This window comes from Hypanus sabinus, chromosome 2, assembly GCF_030144855.1.
Source record: "Hypanus sabinus isolate sHypSab1 chromosome 2, sHypSab1.hap1, whole genome shotgun sequence".
Classification (NCBI taxonomy): Eukaryota; Metazoa; Chordata; class Chondrichthyes; order Myliobatiformes; family Dasyatidae; genus Hypanus; species Hypanus sabinus.
In genome coordinates, this window is record NC_082707.1 from 115,235,275 (window position 1) to 115,248,941 (window position 13,667).

Here is a 13,667-nt window from a genome sequence, read left to right on the forward strand (position 1 = left end):
AAAATAAAGGAAATATCTGTGATAGACAGATGCCTGGGTTGCAGTGAGGGAAATTGTAAGAGACTCTCTTGTTGATGGGTTAACAAAGTGATAATTCAAAGAGTATTAAAAATTTGCTCATTGCAAGGCTATAGGATACATTCCAACGGATGTATTCATACAGCTTCACTCTATCATCTGTTGTACTATACGTCTCTCCACGATCTCTTCAATTTAACATTAACTTTATTTTCCATGTCCCAAATCTGACAAGAGGTAGTCAACCTGAAATGTTACATGTTTCTCTTTCAACTGTTGCTGCCTAACCTAATGAGCACTTGTACAATTCTCTGTTTGCATTTCACATTTCCAGTATCAGCAGGTTTTATTAGACCATAAGACATAAAAGCAGAATTAGGCCATTCGGCCTATTAAGTCTGTTCAACCATTTTTTGGTGGCTGATTTCTTATCCCTCTCAACTCCATTCTCTTACCTTCTACTCTAACATTTGACCCCTTACTAATCAAGAAACTATCAACCTCTGCTTTAAATATACCCAACGACTTGGTCCCCACAGCTATCCATGGCAATGAATTCCAAAGACAGACCATCAACTGGCTAAAGAAATTTGTCATTACCCCTATTCTAAAGGGACAATTTTCTATTCTAAGTCTGTACTCTCTGATCCAAATCACCCCTACTGCAGGAAACATCCTCTCCATGTCCACTCTATCTAGACCTTTCAATATTTGAAAGGTTTCAATGAGGATCTCTTCCCCCCCTCCCCCACCTCATTCTTATAAACCAACAAGCGCAGGCCCAGAGCCATCAAACAGTCCTCACGCATTAATCTTTTAACTCCTGGGATCATTCTCGTAAATACCTCTGGTCCCTCTCCAATGCCAGCACGTCCTTTCTTAGAAAAGGGGCCCAAGACTACACATCTTATCCCAAGTGCAGTCTGACCAACGCCTTATAAAGCCTGCTTTTATATTCTAATCCTCTCAAAATGAATGCTAACATTGCAATCCACTTCCTTGCTACAGACTCAAATGTCAGGTTATCCTTGAGAACCCTCCACAAAGATCCCCAAGTTTCTTTGCACCCAATTTCAGAATTTGCTCCCCATTTAGAAAATAATTCATGCTTTATTCTTTTAAAGTGCATAACCATACACTTCTCTATACTATATTCCATCTGCCACCTCTTTGCACGCACTCCTTATCAATCCGTCCTTCTGCAGACTCCCTGCTCTTCCACCCTCCACTTACATTTGTATCGTCTGCAAACTTCGTCACAAAGCCATCAATTCTGTCATTCAGATCATTGACATATAACGTGAAAAGTGATCCCAGCACCAACTCTCCAGATCACCATTAATCACTGGCAGCCAACAGAGAAGGGGCCCCTGTATTCCCACATTTTGCAACCTGCTAGTCAGCCACTTTTCTATCCACACCAGCATCTTTCCTGCAATATCATGGGCCTTGTCAAAGGCCTTTTGGAAATCTTGATTTTCCATTTATTCTTCCCATGATGTAGCCTCAACTCACTTGAAAAACATTATGGATGGAAATATGCAGGAAACCTCTACCATTTGACAACACAGTTTGTCTCAAGAGAGATCAACCACATCACTTGCTCAGTACACTATATAATACTGTACATGTTCTCACCTTAGGAACCTCTTTTTTTGCAATACTGAGCCACACCTTGCGTCGCCGTGCATTCAACTGCTCCAGATTAAGGTGCTTTTTCTTTGAACCTGGGGGAGGAGCATCATGGGAGAATTTGGCAAATATTTTCATCTCTGCCCTCCGTGGGGATTCTTCAGAAGAATGCTCCTCCTCACGCTTCCTCTTCTTCTTCACTTTCTTTAGTTTAGCTGAAAAAAAATATTATATTCAACTTTCACCTCCTCAGATACATCATGAATCTCACACCATCTGTATACCTATGTACAGTATTGTCCATATCCACCCCATTCACTCAATAAGTACTCCACCCCCACACCTTACAAGACACACTACAACAAGAGCAATGCCGGTTGAAATCACTTTTTGTGCAATATGAGCCCCAGGCTATGGCATACCAAAGCAATGCAACGTCGCAAGATGAACTAGCTTCTCAACAAAAGCTTACTTCATGTTTACTATCATTTTTTAAAAATTATGTTCAACTAGTCCTCAGAAAAATATTCTTTTTGTCCTGTCTGACTTCAAAGATGACCACTGCCCCAGCAGACTTGCAGACTTACAAGACCCAGGGTTCTGACCAACAGGCCTCAACTTCCAGTTTGCTGATGGTAGGACCTGAAACACCAGGCCTCAAACTCTGGATTCACTGGACCTCATTTCTCCTGCCCAGACAGAATGCTGTCTCCAGAAACTGCTGACAACTTAATGAACATGGGAATTTTTATTTGGGGGGGGGGGGGGCACCAGGCTCAGCATACGCTGGTCTGTCAGTCTGACATATGGCCAGAAATCCCCATCCACTGATGTTCCACATCAGCGTCACTGGCCTTCAAATGTGGAGTGGAGATGCAAGACTCCACCTGTCCTTTAATTCATCCATATTTCTCTTCCTGAACTCTAACTTGATCCCAAACTTCCCTCTCTGTCCTGAAAACCATTCCCATAAGCCCAAAAAAACTAAAACTGTGCCATCTTGAAACTTACATCAAACACCACCAAAGTAGTAATTAATGTAATATTTCTGCTTTCAAAGAGCAGATATTTATCCCATTGGAAACTACAATGGGGTGAAACAAAATAAACAGCAATTATGATCTTTATGGCAGACTGATGCAACTCACCCTTGATCTTTTTCTCTTCTTTTTTCTTCTTCCTGCTAGGACCTAGGACATGGCGTTGCTGCTCGTAAAAATGGTCATGCATGGATAGCAGTCCAGTGCTGTAGTATTGGTACTGCTGGAGCTGGAGGGCATAAACAGTTAATGTAACTCTTCATAACATCAAAACTGTTCAGCATCAGATTATTGTACACATTACAGACAACAAATTAACATCGCAGCACAGTTACAAAACAAAATGAGCTAAGTGCAGGAAAGGGCAATGAGAATGCAGGAAGGATTTTAAACCGTTCCTACCATAGCTCCAAATCAGTAAATTTGGAGGACTAGCAATGGTGTAGAATAGGGCAAACAATTACGCAAGACCACGAAAGATCAGTATGTTTTGAATAATCTGGTTTATTGATTTAGGGCAACATTAAAATAATTGTACCTAGGTAGCAGAGACACAGGTGAGGACTTCACATAACAGGCAGAGGTAAATGCTGCTACAGAAATAAATTCTCCAATAAAGAGAGCCTGAGAACAGATAACTCTCCCAATGAATTGCTTCCATCAATTCCCAATTACTGCTGCTTTGTTGTGCAAACCCCACATCCAAGTGACACAACTTGGTTAACGGCCAGGATCATAGTGATTTAATAACAGATCATACTTCAATTATTTTCTCCACTCATCAACCGTGATGACCATTAGTGACCCCAATATATCAAAGTAAACAACGCTCTCAACCACCCACAAAGAGAAACAGATGAAGTGGTACATGTTGGAAATTTTTACCTCTCTGATGCTGTGCACTCTGCTCTGGTGCAATTTTCTGTACTTATGCAGACGTAACATATCATGCAACTCTTCTTTGCTGAGGGTGAATTCCCCCTCGGGATCATCAACATCAGTGTTTGAGTCTGATGTCTCATTACTCAAGAGAATGTTCTATAGAAAGGAGAAATAAATGAAAATAAATCTGACTTAGCAGGCTAACCCACAAAGTAACTTACATGAAGCGAATACAAGTAACATTAAAGAGCAAGAACATTGGATTTGCACCGAAGAACATGATATCAGGATTAAAATGTCTAATGATATTGACTCTTAACGTGCACAACATTCTAAATCATATGTTCCATGCTGCTCAATCACTCTGCTTCAATCATCAACTGCTGTATTTTGTCACACCAAAATCCCTGCAAGGAAAATCAGCTTCCCAACTGTTTAATCTCTAGTAATGACATTTGCTTATCCCAAATCCATCAATTACTAGATGCATGAAGCTTCCTGCTACTGTCCCATCTCTTTAAAGACAAACAAAATCACTATGCAACTTGTATACTACAAAAGCAGCTTTTAGTCCTACTTCACACTTGCATCTCCCATGTTTTGCCAAAATGCCTATATAATCTCAAAGTCAAAGAACATCGAAACTGGCCCTTTGGCCCAATTCATCCATCCTAACCAAGATCCCGTCTGCACTCATCTATTTGCCCCATATCCCTCTGAACATTTGCTTGCTATGTACCTATCCAAATGCTTCTTGTTTTAAAGCACTATGTCTGTACGTAGCAGCTCACTCTACCTACCCTTCAGTATGTGAAAAACTTGCCCTTAATTTCTCATTTAAATAACATTCCTCTCACTTCAAACTTGTGCTTTCTCGCTTTAGAGTCAACTTTGGGGAAAAAAGACCGATTTTTCTATGTCCCTTCTATAACAATTCTCTATGTACTTGATAATTTTATAAATCTTCCCAAGATCACCCCTCAGCCTACTGCACTCCCAGCCTATAAAATCTCTAACTGAAGTCCTCCATTGTAGCCAACATTGTGGTTAAGTACAGTTCCCTCCCTAGCAGGATTCCTTACACACTGCTTTAAAAACTTATCCTGGGTACATAGAACAATTTCACTCACCTAGGCCTCTTATACAAAGGTAACCCAGTCAGTATTGACATTACACTCACCCATTACTACAACCCCATTGCTTTTAGATCCTCCTGCCATTTTTCTACATGTTGTTCTTCCAAATCTCACCAACTAGTTGGAGGCCTATAGCATAATCCCATCAAAGTGATCATTCTTTTTTTTCTTTCTAAGCTCTACTCATGTTACTTCCTTTGCTCAGCTCTCCAGGATATCCACAGTACTGCTGTGACAGTGCATCACCTTTTCCTCTTTGGAAATATCTATGTCACACCTAAAAACATGATACATCCAGGAATACAGAGCTGCTATTCCTGCCCTTTCATTAGTCCTCTTACATCATCCTTGTGCACAGTCCCATGTAAGACAGTACGTGCACATCAATGGCAACCAGCTCTGTTCCTCCTTTAGTATTTATAGCTTCTCAACCATTTCCCATTCCATTTGGCTACTTATCCAGGTGTGATCTGTTCAAAGCTCAGTTCAGAGCTCAACAGAACCAATGGTACCGGAAAAATAACTGGTTTATAAACTATCAAATGTATTTATATATTTTTTTTATTTATGTTTTATTTATATTTATGTTTTTTATTATTGTCTTCTTTATCTTATTATGTTCTTTTGTGCTGCATCAGATCCAAAGTAACTACTATATTGTTCTTTACTCTTGTGTACTGGAAATTACATTAAGCAATCTTGAATTTTGGTTAGTTGAGTGTGTGCCTGAAATCAAGAAATGGAGTTAAGGTTGAACTGTCTAGTTTCAGCCTTTCTGATGCTCAGCTGGCAGAGAATTCAAATAATGCTTATTTATTCTTAAAGAATTATCATTGATAGTGAAGCTAATCTCTTAAATTTTTGAGCTTCCGAATGTTCTAAAGGTGACCAACTAGAACAATAACGACTTCAGAAATTTCATTACAACAGAAATAAATCCAAAAGCCATTTTCATCATTCAGCAACTATTATGGTCTACTTTTCAGTTAATCTGACTTCTATAAGCCATCTTGGGCAAAAGCAATGGAAATGCTGTGCAGCATCAGCCTTCAGTACAAGGAAATAAAGCCACACAGTATTTTTCTGTACATAAATATCTGGTATTTGGTATATGTTTTCAACTTGGTTAAGAAAGCTGTATTTTATGCAATAGAAGACACAAATCACCTTTGTCAAGAAAGCACGAAGCCACTTCATATATCAGAAATCAAGTTCATCTAGCATCTGATCAAAGGCTAACATTATGCATTCACTCAAAAGTGAGATGGAACCTCCAGCACCACAGAATGCCCATCATTTACAACGAAGTAGTCAAATCAAGCAGCCTGAAATTGTTCTGTTTGGGTCTTGGTTGAAAGAAGAGAACAGGCAGATGGCACCACAAGCAAAGTAAACACAATCCAAAATTGCCCAAAGGGTTAATTAGAAATTTGTGCATGCTCCATACAATAACATCTAACAGAAATAAAGACCAGTGCATCAAAGGGTAGAAGGAGAGGGAGTAAAAACATCTATTGTTCCTGCTTGTGACTGGCATCTCTGTTGGACAGTTCAGGGTGAGCATGTCAAAATGCAGTTTATGTTCAGCTTTGCAGTCCACTACAACTAATCTGCAAATGCTGAGCTATCACACAGAATGATAACGTGTACCTGCCTCACAGCTCCTGCTACCTTTAAATATTTGTGATATGCACTCCAAAGTGCCTCTGAGCTTCTCCCCTTCAGAAAAGGAGAAAAACAAACAATATAAAATGTCAATGGTGACACATCTGCTATTCTGTAGCATGCGATGACATTCAATCTGATAACCAAACTTAGTTTAATAGGTAGAAAGCGAGAAAATATGTAAACAACATAAAATTAAAAGGAAAGTTTAAAAGGGCATGCAAAACTACGTATTATTAAAGATAATGCAAAGTTTTTTTTTAATGAACACAATAGCTAAGGAGTTGTAGTGCTCACAACAGACCAAACGAGGGTAAACCTTCAGAAGGCATCAGGCCCCGATGCTGCACTTGGCACAGTACTGAAAGCTGGTGCTGACTAACTGGCTGCAGTCAGAAGTTCTCATCTGCTTCAAAAGGACATCATACTAGTACCCAAGAGGAGCAGGGTGAGTTGCCTCAATGACTATTGCCCAGCAGCACTCACATCCACTGTTAAGTGCTTGAAGAGGTTGGTTACAGATAGAATTGACTCCTGCCAGATGAAGGACCTGGATCCACTGCAATTTGTCTACCACCATAATAAATCTACAGCAGATACAAATTCACTGGCTCTCCATTCTGCACTGGAGCATCTGGACAACAGCGCTCAACACCCTCAACCCCTCAGTGCTAATCAACAAGCTTCAAAACCTTGGCCTCTGTACCTCCCTCTGCATCTGGATCCCAAACTTTCTTATCAGGAGCCCAGTCAGTACTGATCTGTAATAAAATCTTCTCCTCATTGACAATCAACACAGGACATTGTTCCCTCTACACTGCAAGGGCAGTAAGTGAAGTGCTCCCATACACGTCGCCCACAGCTGGAATTTTCTTTTTAATATAATGTTAATATAATTCGCATTGCCTCAAAAATATCACAGCAATACTGTGATTTTAAATTTGATGTTTCTGAGAAAGTTAAGACTGGTTCTGTTAAGACACCCACTGATATGTTGAACTACATGCTTAGAAATGAAGAATTTGAAGAATTGTCAGTTCTTGTTGCCATTATTCAAACATTACAAACAAAAGAAAATCTGCAGATGCTGGAAATGCAAGCAACACACACAAAATGCTGGAGGAACTCAGCAAGCCAGGCAGCATCTATTGAAATAAGTACAGTCGACATTTTGGGCAGAATGGTAAATGCTGCCTGGTCTGCTGAGTTCCTCCAGCATTTTGTGTGTGTTACTCCTTTGAACATTTCAAGCTTCCAGTGCCGAGTGTGAACATGGATTAAGTCTTATGAATTCAAACAAATGTAAATCCAGAAACAGACTAGAAGTGGAACATTTGTATGATCTAATAAGGAATGAAGAAATACTCAAATGGTGGGCAAAATAGTACAACTGCGGCTGACAAGCAAAGAAGAGGGCATACAACAAAGTAAAAATTAGTGGGGAGAGGTTTGGGAAGCTTTTAAAGCCCTACCAGAAAGCAACTAAAAGAATCATTAAGAGAGAAAAGATGAAATATGAAAGCAAGCTAGCAAACAATATCAAAGTGTATAGTAAAGGCTTTCTCAAGTATGCAAGTGGATATAGGACCACAAGAATATGAGGCTGGAGAAATAATAATAGGGGACAAAGAGATGGCAAATGAACTGTGTATTTTGCACCAGCAGTGTGCCAGATGTTGAAGGGTACAAGGAAAGAGATGTGACTATAGTATTACGTACCCGTGGGTATCTGGGACTTGTCACATGACAGTGGTGTTGAAGCTATACTGGACTTAAGGTAGTGGTCTTGTGATGGTGGAGTGACATAATTTTCCCGCCAGTAGAAGTCATGTGACAGGTGTTTTTTTTTCACAGGGTATAAAAGGAGGACCCCTCCCTGTGAGGAGGGGCAGTTCGTGGCTGGATTTCCCATTTTGATTCCATGCCACTGTGTGGTCCAATATTATGACGCAGTTTGGTTGAAAGATGGAGTTTTATTTAATGCCTAAAGTTTAAAAGGTCATTGCCGGCAGTTTCTTTATAATACTGCCAGTTAAAAATCAGTGAAGAGTGAAGATCGGAGTTCAGGAGCTAAAAGATCAAGGAAAGTCGATTTCGACGGTGAAACAGGTTCGACCTTGTTTGATCCTCATTCGGAAGGAATTCGTTGGCTGTCCCTATGTTAATCCTTGCGAAATATAGCAGAAAGGGTTTGGGTACAGTTTTGTCAAGGAAAGGTCAGTGTCTTTAAGCCGTTTCATTTTTCATCTTCGTAAATTCTCCAGGGAAAAGTATAGTTCGACTGAGAACCACAGGAACACAACGCGAAAGAATTTAAATCGTTTAAAAAGTCTCTCCTTTAATGGACTGTAAGCATTTTGAACTTTTGCAGTACTACTTAGAAGAACTGTTTTTGCAACATCGCTTTAAGAACTGTTTAAGCTTTATTGCTTTAAGAACTGTTTAAGCTGCCGCACAGATGCTGATTTCCGGTTACGTTAGTGGTTTGTTTACTTTTGGGGGGGTTTGTTTTTCAGTGTTTAATAAATGTTTTATTTGTTATAAAAACCCCTGCCTCACTTATATATTTATTGTTGCTGAATCCGTAACATAAATATGGGGGCTGCATCCGGGATGAATCATTTTTGAGTTTAAATGCTTGTTAAATTTTGAATCGGTGTTTTGGAAAAGGGGAATACTCAATTCTTTTGTTTGTTTGGCTTGTGAGTGGTATTCAGCAGCAATGAATATTGATAAGTTTCTGGCTTCGCCAGACGCGGAGTTGTTAGCGAAGGCGAAAAAAACTGAGGTGTCTGAGATAGCTAGCAGACTGCGACTTAAAGGTATTTTGAAGTCTACATCAAAGACTCTAATACAGAGAAAAATCGCGTCACACTATGTGGATTCGGTTGATTTTGATGAATCAATTTTAGAGTCGTTTCCAATAAGTAATATAGAGATGCAGTTGCAAATCAAACAAATGAAGTTGGAACAAAGTAAAGCAGAATTGGAGCGTTGTAGGTTAGAAGCTGATAATAAAAAAAAAGGGAATTTGAATATATGATGGCGGAATTAAGGTCTGAGAATCAGTCTTCTGGTTCTAGAAAACTGTTTGTTGCTAGTCAAGAAATTAAATTGGTCCCTCCATTTAGTGAAACAGAAGTGGAAAGATATTTCCAACATTTTGAAACAATTGCTCAGATTTCAGAGCAGCCGAAAGATAAATGATCAGTGTTGTTACAAAGTGTAATTAAAGGCAAAGCACAAGTTTATACAGCTTTAACTGCTGCACAAGCACTTGATTATGATATTGTGAAACAGCATATTTTGAAAGCATACGAATTGGTCCCAGAAGATTCAGAAGTTTGAAGAAGTCTGTGGAAAAAACTTATGTGGAATTTGCCTATGATAAAGCTGTGTGCTTTGAGAGATGGGTTTCCTCTAAAAATGTAAATGGGGACTATAATACATTGAAAGAGCTGATTTTAATGGAGAAATTTAAAAGAAGCATCCCTGTTGAAGTAAGGGCCTACTTAAATGAGAGGGATACTGATACATTGCAGGACTGTGCTAGATTAGCTGATGAGTATGTTTTAATCCATAAGAATAAATTTCCTCAGGGCAGAATTTTTAAGAGGAAAAATAACAGAGACTCACGGTAAATCAGAAATTAAATCAGAAGTTAATGAGAAAGGTAAGCAGGAAGGAAAGCCTGTGAAGGAAAGACAGTTTGGTCCTATTTGTAACTATTGTAAGAAACCTGCCCATGTAATAGCTAACTGTTTCCGATTTAAAAAGATAGAGAAGGAAGCAGTCCCAGATGCTTGTGTGCAACATACCTGTAAAATTACAGGGTTCGATGAACACAAAAGAGGTTTTGTTAGAGTCTGACCAAGTTAAAAAGGGATATAATCATTTCATAACTGAAGGGTTTGTATCCTTGAAAGAAGGATCTACTCCGGTGTCAATAAAAATCCTTAGGGATACTGGAGCTTCTCAATCACTGATGTTAGACAGTGTATTGAAGTTTAATGAAGAGTCTGATACTGGTGAGGTAAATTATATATGAGGTGTTGGGAGTGCTTTTATGCCTGTACATTTGCATAAAGTAAATTTAAAGTCAGGGTTAGTTACAGGATTTGTTAAAGTAGGATTACAGCCTAGCTTACCTGTGAAGGATATTTCTTTATTGTTAGGTAATGACTTGGCAAGTGGACAAGTTTTTCCTGAAGTGCATTTGACAATGGAGTCAGAGGAACCAGAGATGAATTCTAACACAGATTCTTCCTGTGTTGTGACTGGAGCTATGGCTAAAAAGATTGATGTGCAGAATGAGGTTGTTACTCATGACTGTTCAACTCAGGATTCGAGTTTTGAGGATGTGTCAGAGACTTTCTTGCCTTCATTGTTTGAATAAGATTCTTGGAGTAAGTCTGACCATGAAGATTTATCTCTGTCTCGGAAGGAGATGATAGCAGAGCAGAGTAGAGACTCTGAGATTATAAAATTAAAAGAACAAGCTCTACCAGATAGTGAAATTGAGAAGGTGCCAGTAGGATATTACTTGGAAAAAGGAGCGTTGATGAGGAAGTGGAGATCACCTACAATTCCTGCAAGTGATGAATGGAATACTGTTTACCAGGTAGTTGTCCCTAAAGTTTATCGAAATGAGATTTTGACTTTAGCTCATAGTGTGTCTTTAGATGGACATCAAGGGGTAAGGAAAACTGTGGACAAGATTTTAAAACATTTTTACTGGCCTGGTCTAAGAAAAGATGTGGCGATGTTGTGTAAAACGTGCCATACTTGTCAAATTGTGGGCAAACCAAATCAAGTTACACCAGTGGCTCCATTACAACCTATTCCAGCATTTGGTGAACCGTTTTCTAAAGTTATTATAGATTGTGTCGGTCCATTACCAAAAACAAAAACTGGTTATCAGTACTTGTTGACTATCATGTGTACTTCGTCTAGGTTTCCAGAGGCAGTACCACTTAGGAATATAACAGCTAAAACTGTGACAAAGGCTCTTATAAAATTCTTTACTTATTTTGGATTACCTAAGGAAATACAAACTGATCAAGGCAGTAATTTTATGTCTGGATTGTTTCAACAGATTATAAATTGGGGGCTAAGCAAATCACTTTGTCTGCATACCATCCAGAATCACAAGGTGCCTTGGAGAGGTTTCATTCTACCCTCAAGAATATGATTAGGACATATTGTGTGGAAAATGAAAGTGATTGGGATGAGGGTATAAACTTACTTTTATTTACAGTAAGGGAATCGGTACAAGATTCTTTAGGTTTCAGTCCATTTGAACTTGTATTTGGGCATAAAGTTAAAGGACCTTTAGCTTTATTAAAAGAACAGTGGATTAGTAAGGAAGTACACACTAATTTGTTGGACTATGTTTTGAAATTTAAGGACCGGTTACATGAAGCTTGTAGCTTAGCCAAGGAAAATTTAAAATTGGCTCAGGAGAAAATGAAAACTTGGTATGATAAAGAAGCTAGGATGTGGATGTTTAAGCCTGGAGATAAGGAGCTGGTTCTTTTCCCAGTGCAAACGAATCCTTTACAAGCTAGATTTCATGGTCCTTATGAAATTGTGTCTAAAATCAATTATGTGGATTACGTGATAAAAACCCCAGATCGTAGAAGGCCAACACAACTTTGCCATATAAATATGATAAAACCATATTATGAGAAACAATCTGATACTGTGATTGTTGTGGTTAATGATAATGAATTTGATTTAACTAGGAACATGATAGATGATTCATCTGAATTTCATTCTAAACCCAACATTGTTTCTGCCAGGTTACCAAATTCAACCATTCTGGAAAATATTGATGAGAAACTAGCACATTTACAGCTAGAGTAGAAACAGCAGATGAAGAAATTAATTTTTAAATATAAGGATTTGTTTCCAGACATTCCGAGAAGGACTACTATAGCTTCACATGATGTAGATGTTGGAGATGCCAAACCCATTAAACAACACCCATATAGGATGAACATAGAAAAATGTGAACTTGCTGAGAAAAAAATTAAATATATTTTAGAGAATAATATTATTAGACCTTCAAACTCGAATTGGAGTTCACCCTGTGTTATGGTGCCAAAACCAGATGGTAGTATTAGGTTTTGTATGGACTACAGGAAGGTGAATGCTGTAACAAAAACAGATGCATATCCAATTCCTAGAGTAGTTGATTGTGTAGGTAAAGTTGGAAAAGCAAAGTTCCTTACAAAGATTGGTTTATTGAAAGGGTATTGGTGTGTTCCACTAATGGACAGAGGTAAAGAGATTTCTGCATTTGCAACTCCATCTGGGCTATATGAATATAATGTTCTTCCATTTGGGATGATGAATGCCCCAGGTACTTTCCAGAGGATGATTAACTCTGTGACTCAGGGATTGAAAGATACAGATGCTTATACTGATGATTTAGTGACAGGAAATGATACTTGGGAAGCACACATTATTGCGGTGGAGAAATTGTTTGAAAGGCTTTCAAAAGCCTATTAATTTAGCTAAGAGTGAATTCGGACATGCCACTGTGACTTACCTTGATTATATTGTGGGTCAAAGTAAGGTAGCTCCTGTTCAGGCAAAAGTTCGGGCAATTTTAGAGATTCCCACTCCAACGGGGGAGAAAAAACTCTCAGAAGATTCTTGGGAATGGTAGGATATTATTGAAAAATTTTTAAGAATTTTGCTAATGTTGCCCTTCCATTAACTAACCTTTTGCAGAAGAATGTGAAGTTTGTGTGGACAGTGCCTTTTCAAGAAGCATTTGATAAATTGAAAACAATGATATGTCAACAACCTGTGTTCAAGGCACCTGACTTTGAAAAACTTTTCATTAGCTGAAGATGCTAGAGATGAGACTGCAGGAGCAGTATTAATGCAAAGGAATGAGGGTGATGAGGTTGATCATCCAGTAGCTTACTTTTCTTAAGAAATTTAATAAGCATCAAAGAAACTATTCGACAATAGAGAAGGAATTGTTATCTCTTGTTTTAACTTTAGAACATTTTGACGTATATGTTGGTACAACTCAAAAACCACTTATTGTTTACACTGATCATAATCCGTTAGTGTTACTGAGTAAGATGAAAAACAAAAACAGAAGGTTATTAAATTGGAGTTTGATGTTACAGGAGTACAATATTGTGATAACTCATATTAAAGGCAAAGATAATGTGGTTGCTGATTGTCTATCTCGATGTTAAATGTACAATGTAATTTTTTTATGGAGTGTTTTTTTTTACAATTGTAACACTACTACTGCATTGCAAGTTGTAAG

At 38.4% G+C, this 13,667-nt stretch overlaps 1 protein-coding gene across 2 annotated transcripts in view; it reads right to left on the reverse strand.

Annotated features, from left to right (window-relative positions):
- Positions 1-13,667, reverse strand: part of ino80 (INO80 complex ATPase subunit) — a 232,643-nt gene that overhangs the window by 155,634 nt on the left and 63,342 nt on the right. For both annotated transcript variants that reach the window (XM_059952871.1, XM_059952861.1), the window contains exons 5-7: positions 3,576-3,728; positions 2,799-2,919; positions 1,657-1,865 (exon numbers count right to left, since the gene is read on the reverse strand). In XM_059952871.1, the coding sequence (XP_059808854.1) occupies positions 1,657-1,865; positions 2,799-2,919; positions 3,576-3,728 (483 nt within the window). The remainder of the gene's footprint in view (positions 1-1,656; positions 1,866-2,798; positions 2,920-3,575; positions 3,729-13,667) is intronic.